Below are 12369 nucleotides of genomic sequence, written 5' to 3' on the forward strand. Positions count from 1 at the left end.
TTTTATGACACAGAAAAATAAATATACACCCTGCATTGTACTTGTTCTCGATCAGGCAACATGTTTATACACTAGTTTCTATAAGTTAACGCTGTGTAACAGCATTTTAAAATTACAAATGAAGACATCTATTAAGAAATTATCTAATCATATTGCTCTTCAATGCACTTATGTAGACAATTAAGACTTGAAGTAAACTTCAGTAAGTTGCAGCTTCTGTTAGCCCACAAATGGCTATAAAACTTTTCCTTTCAAGTAGATTCTTGGAAGTTTTGAAAGGGGCTGCCTTAATTCAGTCTATAAAGGTGCTATATAGAGTTATATATTTCACGTATAAAATTTTGTAGAAGTAGCAGGAAGGATTTTGTTGTTGTAACATAAGATAACGTTTCACCTCATGTTCTTACTCCATACAGGTTATATTTGCTTCATGAAAAACGAAGACACTGAGAGGAGGGTAAGGAGATTTTACTAAAACACTGATTATAAATTCTGTAGCTGAAACAAATGCTCCCTAAGGTTTAGAAATCACTGAGTTTTCCCTTTTTCCCCTTTTTTGTTAAAATAAATCTCAAGGCTTGTTTACAAAGTGCAGAATCATTCACTTGACGAAGTGACATTGAAATGAAGTTACAATGGCACCATCCCATTTACCAGCTGCACCTTCATTTCTTGAAGGCTGTTCATGATCTTCTTCTGGTGACCGACAAGAGTCACTCCAAGCCGCCTCAAATCCCTGCATGAAGAAAGCACACGTTGGATGTATGTATTGATTCAATTGCTAGCACACCTCAATATTCACGCTGGCAAAGAGGCAAACATTATGCAGAAACTAATTAGATTACAGTCCCAATTTAGACAGACAGGGTCCAATTTTCAAAGGCAGGCTCCAAAATTGCACCTTGAAAATCTGCTTGCAGTCAAAGAAATGTTTATAACAAGGAGTGATATATATTTGCCCTCTTTCTTGGACATCATTAGTTTGGTGGCACAGACTGGCGAAAAAACAAATTTGCACATGCTTGCCAATAAATATTTAACTTCATTGAACAGTTTTGAAAATGTGGACCTACAATATGAACAAACACTTTTTTTTTTGCTCAAAGAAGTCAGCATTAAATATACTCTTAAAATCTCACAGCTAAGCAGATGAAGACAAAAACTCTTCAAATGATTCAGTCAGTACAATCGTTGTAGGTAACAGATATCTTTAGGGAATAATCATCACTAGATCGCTCTTAGAACATTTCCAAATCTTTTATTTTTTACTTGAAACCCAAAGTACCCGAGCTTTCTTCCTTTACCAAATAACACAGGCTCTATTGGCATTTAGAGCATTCTGAAGATTACACACTATCAGAAAGATTTTTCAATCAAGATACTTTCACCCTGTTTCTTTTAAACAAGCTTCTTATTCAAAAGAAAATTACAAATGTTTAGATTTCTAAACAAACAGCATATTATGGTGCTCAGGGCCAGTGATCATGGTTTTTAAACGTTATTTCATAGGATATTCAGGAATTCTATTCTTCTAAAGTATGTATTTGGCAAATATAATGACTCAGGTATGTTTGGCAAGTGATAATATTAATTACAGGAAAAAATGAGCATTAACAATTCAAGAGTTTTAAATGACAAAACTGTTTGCCATGTTAGATTTCTTTAGATAATTACTTTATTGAACACATTATGTTAAAAGTAGAATATTTTTGCATTCAGCAAATATATTAATTTTAGATTGTCTTAGAATTCTATAGAATTGGATACAATGACATTAGAATCATTACATGTAAAATTGAATAGTTTTGAAAACTCAAGGAAATCTCTTAGTTATCAGAGGATAGAAATTAAGTAAACGGGTACTTAGGCTTTTTATGTATTAGTACTGGAAATAATTGTTTGTTTAAATAATGTTTAGGTTTCTTTTTCCTTTTATGTTTTCTTAATATCTTATGAGAGTTTTAGCAAATGGCACGTAACTAAAAAAGAAGCAATTGATACTTATTGTGGAAACATATCTCTATATTAGAATGTGAATATTAAACATTAACCTTAGAAATTATTATAGCTATAATAAGCCAGAGTACAATTTAACAATGATAATAATGGTAGGCACGGAAGACAGTCATCAGCAAAACTTAAAAACCAGTATAAAAATTCACTTTAACACAAAATCGCTATTGTTAGTTATGAAATAGACTATAAAATAGCAAGTTACAGACTAACATAAGAATAAAAGAGGCTTGAGTTGAACCTTGTCTCTTTTCAACTAAATCAGAGTTTCTCAGCCTTGCCCCTGTTAACATTATGGGCCAGATAACTGTTTGTTGTGGGGGCTCTCCCGTGCATTGTAGGATAGCTGGCAGCATTCGGGCTTCTATCTTCTAAATATCAGAAGTGCTGCACCACCCCTAGCCCTTTGTTGTGACAAGACATTGCCAAATGTCCCCTGAGTGGGAAAATCTCCCCTGGTTGAGAACCCTTGCACTAAATATGGAAATAACAGATGGCAATTAAGATGTCCTCTTCCTCTATGCTAGGTAAATATATATCCCTATGATATAGAGTTTTGTTAATCTCCTTTTATGGATGAGGAAGTAAAGCACTAGGGAATTTAAATCACTTAGCTAGTGGGTAGCAGAGCTAGGCCTCACACCAGGAACATGACACCAAAGTCCCTACTCCTGTAATTTCTCATTTCTCTGAGGTACAATTTTGAGCCAAAGACTTCAAATTACATACAATTATTTATTCATCCATAAAATGAGAATTCTGTAGATATAACATCAAATATCCAAAATTCTAAAAGAAAGAAGATATTTAATGAAGGGAACTGAACACATACTTCTTTGACTAAGGCTATGGTAATCCAATCTATACTTGATGGTAGTTTCAGTTAAGGGCTTATTAATATTCTCATGTTTCCACGTGTAACGTATGAATCATGATGAATTGTGTAGATGTGGGTAATTTGTGGGTGCTGACGAGCATACTTTGGACCTAAGTAAGGACAAAAGGGACTAAAATTTCTCAATCTGAAAATAATCAATCTCTGCAAGAGAATTTAAATAATTAGTAGTTGAAATGAAGCTTTGAAACATAAGTTTTATCATATGCTTTATAAACCCACAGGTGATTCTGACAAATCCAAGTTTGAAAGTATTGATGTAATACATATATGTACTTAAATTGCACGACTCTTACGGCTAATCCAATTATTAGGAATGAGCTTTTGAAAATAACCATTACAGTTTATTCTGAAAGACCTGAAAAAAAATTTATAAATTTTCCCACTCATACAGCATAGACTTTGTATATACAATACCAATACCTTAATTTGAAGTGTAGGTGTATGCGTGTATGTATGCATGTGCATATTTGTGTATGTGTGTGTGTGTGTGTGTGTGTGTCTGTGTGTGTGTATGCTCTATATAAGGGATGGAACCTTGGTTGTTTTGTCTAAATGATACCAAATCACTGATTTGACATTTTTATTTCCATTGTCTTAACTTACTGTTATAATATATGTAAATATTTCATTCTCTGAAAATAGCTTGATCACAAGAAAGACTCTGGTTCAATGCTTTGGGAATTTAAATTTTTCGTGATATTTATATCATGCTAAAGAATGAATATTTTGAGGAATTGCATTTGATTAATAAGTACAGTTACAGAGTTTGTATTGGTAGGCAAATAAAATCTTTCTTCAGAACATTTTACATATCTAGATTTTAAGTTAATTTTATTAAAATTTTCCCAGTGAACTACACATAAAATTTTATTTCAAGGTCAACTTACGATCTGATTATTCCTTAAGATGCATATGGAAGGAAGGTCAGCCCACGGAAATTCTCTCTCTCTTCTCTCTCTCTTCTCTCTCTCTCTCTACCCTCTCACATCCCCCTCTATCCCTCTTTCTATGGGAGAAATGGAGTTATAAAAACACAGCATTACATTTTATATACTGCCATAAATTAGGTGTATCTTCAATGGAGTGCTGTTATTTTTTAAAATCTGACCTGTTGTTTCAAAAGCTGTCAAATCAATGTGCATAGGTTTAGAAAATAGCATGATTATAATGCATGCAATGTACATATACCTTTATACAATGTGATTTTCACTGAAAAAGTTGGGGAGAAATAAGGACATTTAGGCAAGTTACAATTGTTCTCAGCAGCAAAGTAGTTTCTTAAAAAATCCCATTTAATATTTTCTGATATTACAAATGAGAATTAAAATAGTATTAGAAAAGTGTTTCTGGTAAAGGTTAAAAAACTTTATTCCAATATTGTTAAATACATTATTTTCTTTTAAGTAGTCTTGTCTCACACTTCTGTGATTTCTAATAATTCCCATTTATTCCTTAAAGTACACAGTAAATGGTTAATTTAGCAGTAATAAAATGTGAGAGAAATTTGATAAAAATTAAAGTATTTTACATTTAATGATGAAGTTGCTGCTCTATTTACAGTGATACTTGGAAATGATGCGAGGTGTGCTATTTTACTCATTTCATCTTTCTATATAGGCAATTTTATTGCTAGGCAAAGTTTTCAGTGTGTCTCCCTTATAAATATTATACTAATTTTATCATGACCACGTGTAATCTTAAGTAATACCCAAAGGCAATTCTAATAATGACAAACTATATTTCAGCATAGGTTTATCAATTTAAACATGATGAGAATAGTATTGTTACATAAAAAAGTTTGGATTTTGTCAACAAAGCATGATTAGTTTTAGAAAAGCTGCAAATATCACGAATTGCCATTGTTGTGATTACATTCCAGCATTTTTTCAAATGTTATTCCATAATATTAAACAATGGAAAACACTGATATTATGATACTAAAATGGTAGAATGGAAAATAGAGAATAACAAGAGGTGTCTAGTTGATGTTGGAGCAACTCTTGAGTATTCAGTATTTAACTCATCCATCTGTGGAGGAGTCATTCCCTTACTCAGTCTCCCTTCTGCTTTACACATGTCTTAGCCACATCACTGGTCCTTAGCCCCATTAACACTGGCTGGATAGGAGAAGGGAGAAGAGACATTGATGAATATTCACTAAATTCCATTGTTCATTCTTTTTGTCATAGTTTGATCATGCACTTTTATGTTAGAATTTTTTGGTTCATTTAGAAGAATCCTGATAATCATTTATATATCTACTGTACAAGAGAAATATATTTACACTTGGCAAGAGAGGATTAACCATGGCCTGGTCATGATTTTCAATGTATGAGACATTGTGAGGCTTAGGCTAGAAGTTTTAGCTTAATTACGTAGAACACAGAGTATAGTAAGTACTCCTATGTGTACTTTAGCTGTATAATAAATTATGCATTATGACTTTATTGATAACTGAAGAAATCTATTTGAAGTGGTATGCACAAATTTTGGCTCTAGATTTGGGAAACTTTCATTTTAGTAGTTTAAGACCCCCATTTTAAGAAATGATAGTAACAGGAACCTCTTCAGCTTATACACAGTTGGTATAATATTTAAATTCATTGGATTTTGCTGAATTTCTGAATAATCAAAAGTTGACAGCACTGGTCTGACAAGGAGTTTAAAAAGTAGCTGTACTACTGTCCTTAATTGAAATCTTTGGATTCAATTTACAACTCACCTCCAGTTCACAATTCCCCCTGTAGACAACTCATTGCACTTACACCATGGTACAGATTGCACCATTACCACCATCATCATTGTTCTAATATGAGTACTGTACACAGAATAGCAAGGTTTAGGCGTAGAGAACAGCAGACACAAATGTTTACGGTTGAAAGCTACTTTCATTGAACACATTTTGACTCTAAGATCTCTAAGTTTTTGTTTCCTTTTCACAGTCAGCCATACATGCATGTGCTGGCAAAAAAAATCATAAACAAAATTAAACTTTTATGAAGGAAATTTTCACCAAAGTATGTGGTTTTAAAAGATTGCAATTTTTTACTGTCTTTTTTCCTAAACTCACCATGACAACAAATTTGATGGCACAAATGATAACATGTTTTTCTAATTCAAGTATAAGGCAGTTTTATCTTTTGCTTTATATTAAATGATTTAAATTTTTTAGGTATTTATTACAGGTATGAATGTATTCTTCCAGTTCTCAGTTTCTATTATGCCCTGGTAATGACACTGGTGATAACATTTTATTATTTTATTATAATATTAAACAGGCTCCATAAAGTTAATATTTAGATATGGGTAAAGAGCACGTGTAAAAGATCATTATCTAACTGTTTAAGAACGTGTCTTTGTCTTTATTGATAGCCCAGTTCCTTTGCCATAAGTCCTTAATAATGACTGACTTTTTTTTTTGGTGAAGGGCAAGCAAAATGTACAAATAATCTATCTTTTTCTTATATTCTTGACCAAACAAGTAACTGATTACTCACAGTTTTGTGAGTTATTTAACATAACATTTTGATAAATATGTTTTTACCAAATAGGGAAAATGTGATCAAAAACACAATAAACAAGAGGACATATATCTAAATGTACTGGACTCTCCAAGAAATCGGCTTTGCTGGAGTTAAGGTTTGCTGGCTCAGCTCCTAGCAAGGATTGTGTTGTTAAAGGCCCAGGAATCTGAAGCAATTGACATACGGAAACCGACATTCTCTGAACAGGAAGATCTCAGTAAGTCTCCTAATTTCACCTTACTCTTCCGGTGAGAACTAATAAATTAAAAGACAAAATATCTGAAAGGAGGCAATAAGGCAAGAGGCAGCAAGCTACCAGAGTAATAGACAAAGAGAAGAAATTAAACCAAGTAGGGAAAAACTGACCAGATAAAAATTACTGGAGAATAGAATTGAGGTGGAGAACCATCATAAGAAGACAGAAGAAGCAGTTAGGGCTTGAAAGAAAACATACAAAATGAAGAGAGTTTGGGGATAGAGGAGCAGATAGAAAGTAAAGAGAAAAGAACTAAAAGAAATTTTAAAAAGTGAAATCATAATGCTAATATATTCAACATATTTTAGGGCCCCAAAGAGATAAAGTAAAACAGAGGTAGTTAATTAAAAAAAAACATTTATGATTATAGCTATTCTGCGAAGGGAGAAGCAAAAAGGTAGTGGATGCAAATATACATAAGTATTTGTGCTATTTTAATAAGAAAAGAGACATCGTTTAATGCAAATAATTTTATTATATATTTACAGGTAATCTGACATTGGGTAGAAGAAATACCTACAGTATCATTTTAATATAAAATGACAAATGACTTTAATAAATTAAAATGACCATTTTTACTGAAAAATTAAATAGCAATCATGTAAAAATAGTTTTAAATTATCAGTAAAATTTTCTGTTTACTATTTTAAATATAGCATAAATGAGTTCTTTGAGTGTCTAAAGAAATAATGGGCAAAGCATATGTGTCATTAAGTAGATATGATTTGGTAGTGATGGTGAGAATGAGTCAGTGAAACAAGAGAGCAAGCTGAGTGGTGATTTTTAGGTCCTTTAGTTATAGATATAAAGAAAGAAATGCTGAGAATGTGACATTAACTGGTGATAAAGGATGGTACCCTGTAACCTTTTGTGTGGATAGGCAGTGAATTCAATGAATCAGAAAATGCCAGAATAATAGAAATGGTGAGACAGAACTGCCCAATGCTCATATCACATGAAGTAATGGAATAAGGACTGTGGTTTAGTGCTTTATAATGTTCTACCACGTTCTAATCCTTACAATATTTTAACCTTTGAATTTGTAGGTAATTCAAAGTAAGTTATCATTATATTCACAGGTTAAAACATTATTCATGTTAATGTCATCTAGATGGAACCACCATAACGGTTAATTTTCACAAATAACAAATATTAGCCTAAAATAATTACACATACAGAGTATATAATAAAATACAAACAACTTACAACCTTAAAGAATTTAATATTTAACTCTAGTGTTTTTTATTTGATAAGATTTGATAAATTTTATCTTAAACGTGCAAACAGAAAAGGGCACAATTGGTTCCACTGAGATTGTATCAAATAACAAATCAGAGGCAGGATCTACTATATCCTTGGATTGCAAGAATATAAGGTGCACCACTTAGAGATTAAATGAGATCCCTGCCTGGGAAGCTTTGTGTAAGCTGTCGTTACCTGGGTATTTATCACAGCCAAAACTTAAGAATATGTTTGTTGTTATGTAGGACTAGCCACACCAATTGTGCTTACAGTTGTTTTGTCTTGTATTTACATTTGTATAACATAAGTACCAGTATAAAAACTTTGTCAAGAAAACATCTTTTCCACAACACAAAATACCAGTATTTTGCGAAGAAGCTGTTATTCCAATTATTCAAATATTCAAATGTTGTTTGAAGCAAAGAAGCAAAGATACTGGCCACAAGTAGCATTAACCATGCAGTTGTTAACAATACAGGCTAAAAAGGAAAAGGCTTCTTTGAAAGCTGCCAAACATGGACAAAGGTTAACTGATTTCCCTTGACCTCATCCAGATTGGTTTCTGAACAAGTTTTCTCGCCCCAACAATTATGTAAAAATTATCAGAAAAATTACTCACTCCAAGGTCACCTGAGCCACAGCGTCCATTGAACTGTATCCATTTTCCATGAAAATCTCTGTATACCGGCCCATTTTGATTGCTTCTAGCCATTCACCTACTGATCTGTAGGCTCCAGATCCCAGTGAGCCATGTTCTGCCAATAAATTAGATACTCTAAAACACATAAAACATAAATATTAAAAGTAACATCTTAACTCTTCTATAACAAATTATATTGTAATGTTAGCTCATAGTCAATGGGTCTTTGAGTGTTTATAGAGGAAAAATATACAAATGCTAACCTGAAAGAAAATAATATTTTGCAATACAGAACACAAAATCAGTCTATTCAGATTTTTTCTATCCATAGTAAATGAGGACTTATAAAGGCTTAATAAATAAATTTTCTTAATACAGAACATTAGCTAAAAATTCCACACAGTGATTTAGATGCACTTACTTCCTACCATTGTTTTGTTTGTAAAAATAATACAGATAATGCTACCAAATATAGATATGCAAGATAATTTGTGTAATCAATTGCTTCTAGACTTTGCTAGAGAAACTCATGCTCATATAAGCTCATTTTCTAGAAAGTCTAGAAGTTTTTTATCCTTTATTTTATCCTCTAACATACGGGCACTTGTTGATTCAGCTAAGAGGAGTAGAACCTGGAAAACAAAATGTAACTCAAATACATAAGAAAACTGAATAGAATCAATCAAATCATAAGATGCTCTTAACTATACTAAACTCATACTTTTTGATCATTAATAATAATGATATGATAATGATGATAATCATTTCTGGAAATGTATTCTAAGGAAATAATCAGGAAAAATGGCAAAAAGTACAAGTACACTTTTTCCCTAATGAGAGAAACATCAAAACCAATTTAAATGTCCATCAATGGGAGTTTACTTAAGTAAATTCAACCATAAGATGTAAGATAAATACTTTTCTTTCTGCTCATATTCTCTGCACTTTCTCACATCCCATTTACACTTCAACTCACTCCAGTGTAATTTCTTCCAAACCAATTCTATAAAAATTGTTCTGGTTGAGGTAAGTAATGACCTCTGTTTTGCCAAATAAGTGAGCGTTTTCCAATCTGTAAGATGACTGACTTCTCAAACGCATTCAACAACCACCATTACCACCTCCCCCTTGAAATACTACCTTATCTCAACCATTTTTGAATTACTGTTCTCTCTCTCTTGGCTTGACATTGAATCTTCTTGGCTTCTCCTGAATATCTTTTGCCTGCTACTCCTTCTTTTCCTGACTTTAAAATTTGGAGGGATCCGGGATTTGGCCCTATATCTTCGTTGCTCAAGCTATAACTGCACTCTATTTTAGTCAGTTTTACTCATTTTCATGCTTCAAATAGCTTCTATTTTTCTCTAATTTTTACCTCCAGCCTAAGTCTCTCATATATTCATATGTTTACTTCAGGCTTCCATATTTCTCATAGGAATATCACCCCAATAATTCCTCCTGATGTGCCCCCCTTATAGTATATGATACAACAGTCCACTCCTTCCTTGTCCTCAATCCCCTCACAATCTATCTTGGTGTGTACTATCCATTCTACTTCCAATATATTACACATCTGACCACTTCTCTTTATCTCATTTGTCACCACCTTAGCTCAAGACATCATCATGTCTTACCTGCACAACTACTCTAGACTCCTAGTTATCCTCCTAGTTATCCTCCTAAATTCTACTCTCACTCTTCACTCCAAACCAAAGTTGATTTTAATGTTTTTATTTTGTTCAATATCTCTCTCCCCCAATTGTGTTGCTCAATGCTGTATACTCAACACCTAGCCCACAGCATGACACAGAGTAAACACATGAGTATTTGCTGGATGAATAAATGGATATCTTGTAGTGATTTGTAGCCATTAAGCAATGGGGTCAAAGATTTATTGAAGATAGAAATACAGGAGGAAACAGTTGGAGAGTAGATCTTGAAGTTGAGATTATGAAGAGCTGCAATTTTTGGTAACAGAAAAGTCTAGAATATGACTATGAGAAGGAGAGTCCAAAGTAGATTAGAGACTAAAATCAGTGAAGGGGAAAATTTCAAGGTATTGAGAGATAGTCATACATCATCTACGTGACTACTGAAATCACCATGTTTTGTGACGTGGGTAGGAATAGGGAGAAAGAGATAACCAATTAGGAACTAACATCTTCTAGAATCAGGATTTGCAGATGATTGAATAAAGATAGGCAGAGAGTGATATAGTCTTAAGCCAAATCTGTTTAAATGAAACCTAGCAAGTTGATTCTATACATTGCACACAAGGAAATATGAAAATTCTTTGGAGATTTTTAAACTGCTCTCGAGCAATGATGATGATGCTGACATAAATTAACACAATTTAGAACATAAAAATGTTTTTTTATGATTTCCTATCTTTATGTCCATTTGTGACAACTTAACATCATTCAAATAAATAGATGAGAGAAATAATATTTTACATGACAATAAACAATTTAAAAGCAGATATTTCAGGAACAACATAAGGAATAATCACTAAGAAGATGCATTCTCCAGTTGCTACCACAGAAAGTTAATGATGCCTAAACAGAGTTTGAAGATTCATTCCTCATTTGTGTTTAAAAATGACTTTTTGCCTAGCAAACAAATGTTGTGTCAGAATCACAGAACTTATGCAACTTTATCAACAAATTGTTTCTCATTTACTTCATGCTAATAGGCAGCCAATTGAGTTACTGACACGACACGTTTTCTTATAAAAATAGACGACTGCCTTAAGTATAGTGAAAATAACAATCTGCTAAATTTTCTAGTACAGAATCAAACGTATTTATTTTTTGAGAGGATAATTCTGTAATTTTTCAGGTTAAAGAGAAAAGCATGCTTTACAAATATGTAACATTATTTAAATGAATTCATGTGCATTTAGAAAAGTAAAAATAATTCTCATTTTCTCACACAAACTTTTTTCCACAAAATTACTCATTTATCAGTTTTAAGTCTTGTTCAAACTGCACAGTAAATGATTAGCCAAATATCTGTGTATAAATGGATAAGAGCAAAGGGTTCCAATAGGGGTTGTCAATGTTCATGAAATATGACAGACACTAAAATCTATTTGAAAGAAATCAAAAGCAATTATTTTTAGACATCTCTAGTTTAAAATGTATCAGTGTTTAATTGGCTTTTCCCTATTATCTTATAATCTTATTTTCTCCCATCCACATCTATGTGGGATCCAAAACACACGAAAATACATGCATTTGAATGTTTTTTTTAATGCCACTTGGACTTGACTACAGTAAACATTTTTCTGAAACTGGCATGTTACAATATTAGATTAGGGAAAGGTACTTTTAAGTATAATTTAATCATTTTTATTTCATTCATTGTAAGACAGCAACATTATGCATAAACTAATTCAAATAAATTAGTGTCATATAGATTCACAGGTTAACATGTGTACAAAAATGATTGAATTGATTTAATATTTGTGGCACCAATCTGAATTAGCTACATTCAGGAAAATCTCTCAGGTCTGGCCTTGTACCTGCTCGATGCATTAACCAGCGTCTTCAAGCTACTTGGGTTACGTATCAGCTTGTCCAACATGCTGACGATTTCATCAAACTTGGGCCTGCTATTCCGTTCCTTCTGCCAGCAATCCAGCATTAACTGGTAAAGAGCAGCAGGGCAGTCCATGGGGCTTGGCAGACGGTAGCCTTCCTCAACTGCTTTAATCACCTGTGTAGAGCAAAACAGAACCATTCCCAAGAAACAAATTTAGTAGAGAATAGTTTCAGAAATTTCCCATTAACCAACT

General features: G+C 32.7%; 1 protein-coding gene across 1 annotated transcript in view; it reads right to left on the reverse strand.

Moving 5' to 3' along the window:
- Window positions 1-495: 495 nt before the first annotated feature.
- EPHA5 (EPH receptor A5) overlaps window positions 496-12369 on the reverse strand; it is a 321239-nt gene continuing 309365 nt past the window's right edge. Inside the window, exons 16-18 of the mRNA XM_058547172.1 lie at window positions 12097-12290; window positions 8553-8708; window positions 496-736 (exon numbers count right to left, since the gene is read on the reverse strand). Of these exons, the coding sequence (XP_058403155.1) occupies window positions 631-736; window positions 8553-8708; window positions 12097-12290 (456 nt within the window). The 3' untranslated portion in view covers window positions 496-630. The remainder of the gene's footprint in view (window positions 737-8552; window positions 8709-12096; window positions 12291-12369) is intronic.

The sequence above is a fragment of the Diceros bicornis genome, chromosome 8 (assembly GCF_020826845.1).
Source record: "Diceros bicornis minor isolate mBicDic1 chromosome 8, mDicBic1.mat.cur, whole genome shotgun sequence".
In the NCBI taxonomy this organism is placed as follows: Eukaryota; Metazoa; Chordata; class Mammalia; order Perissodactyla; family Rhinocerotidae; genus Diceros; species Diceros bicornis.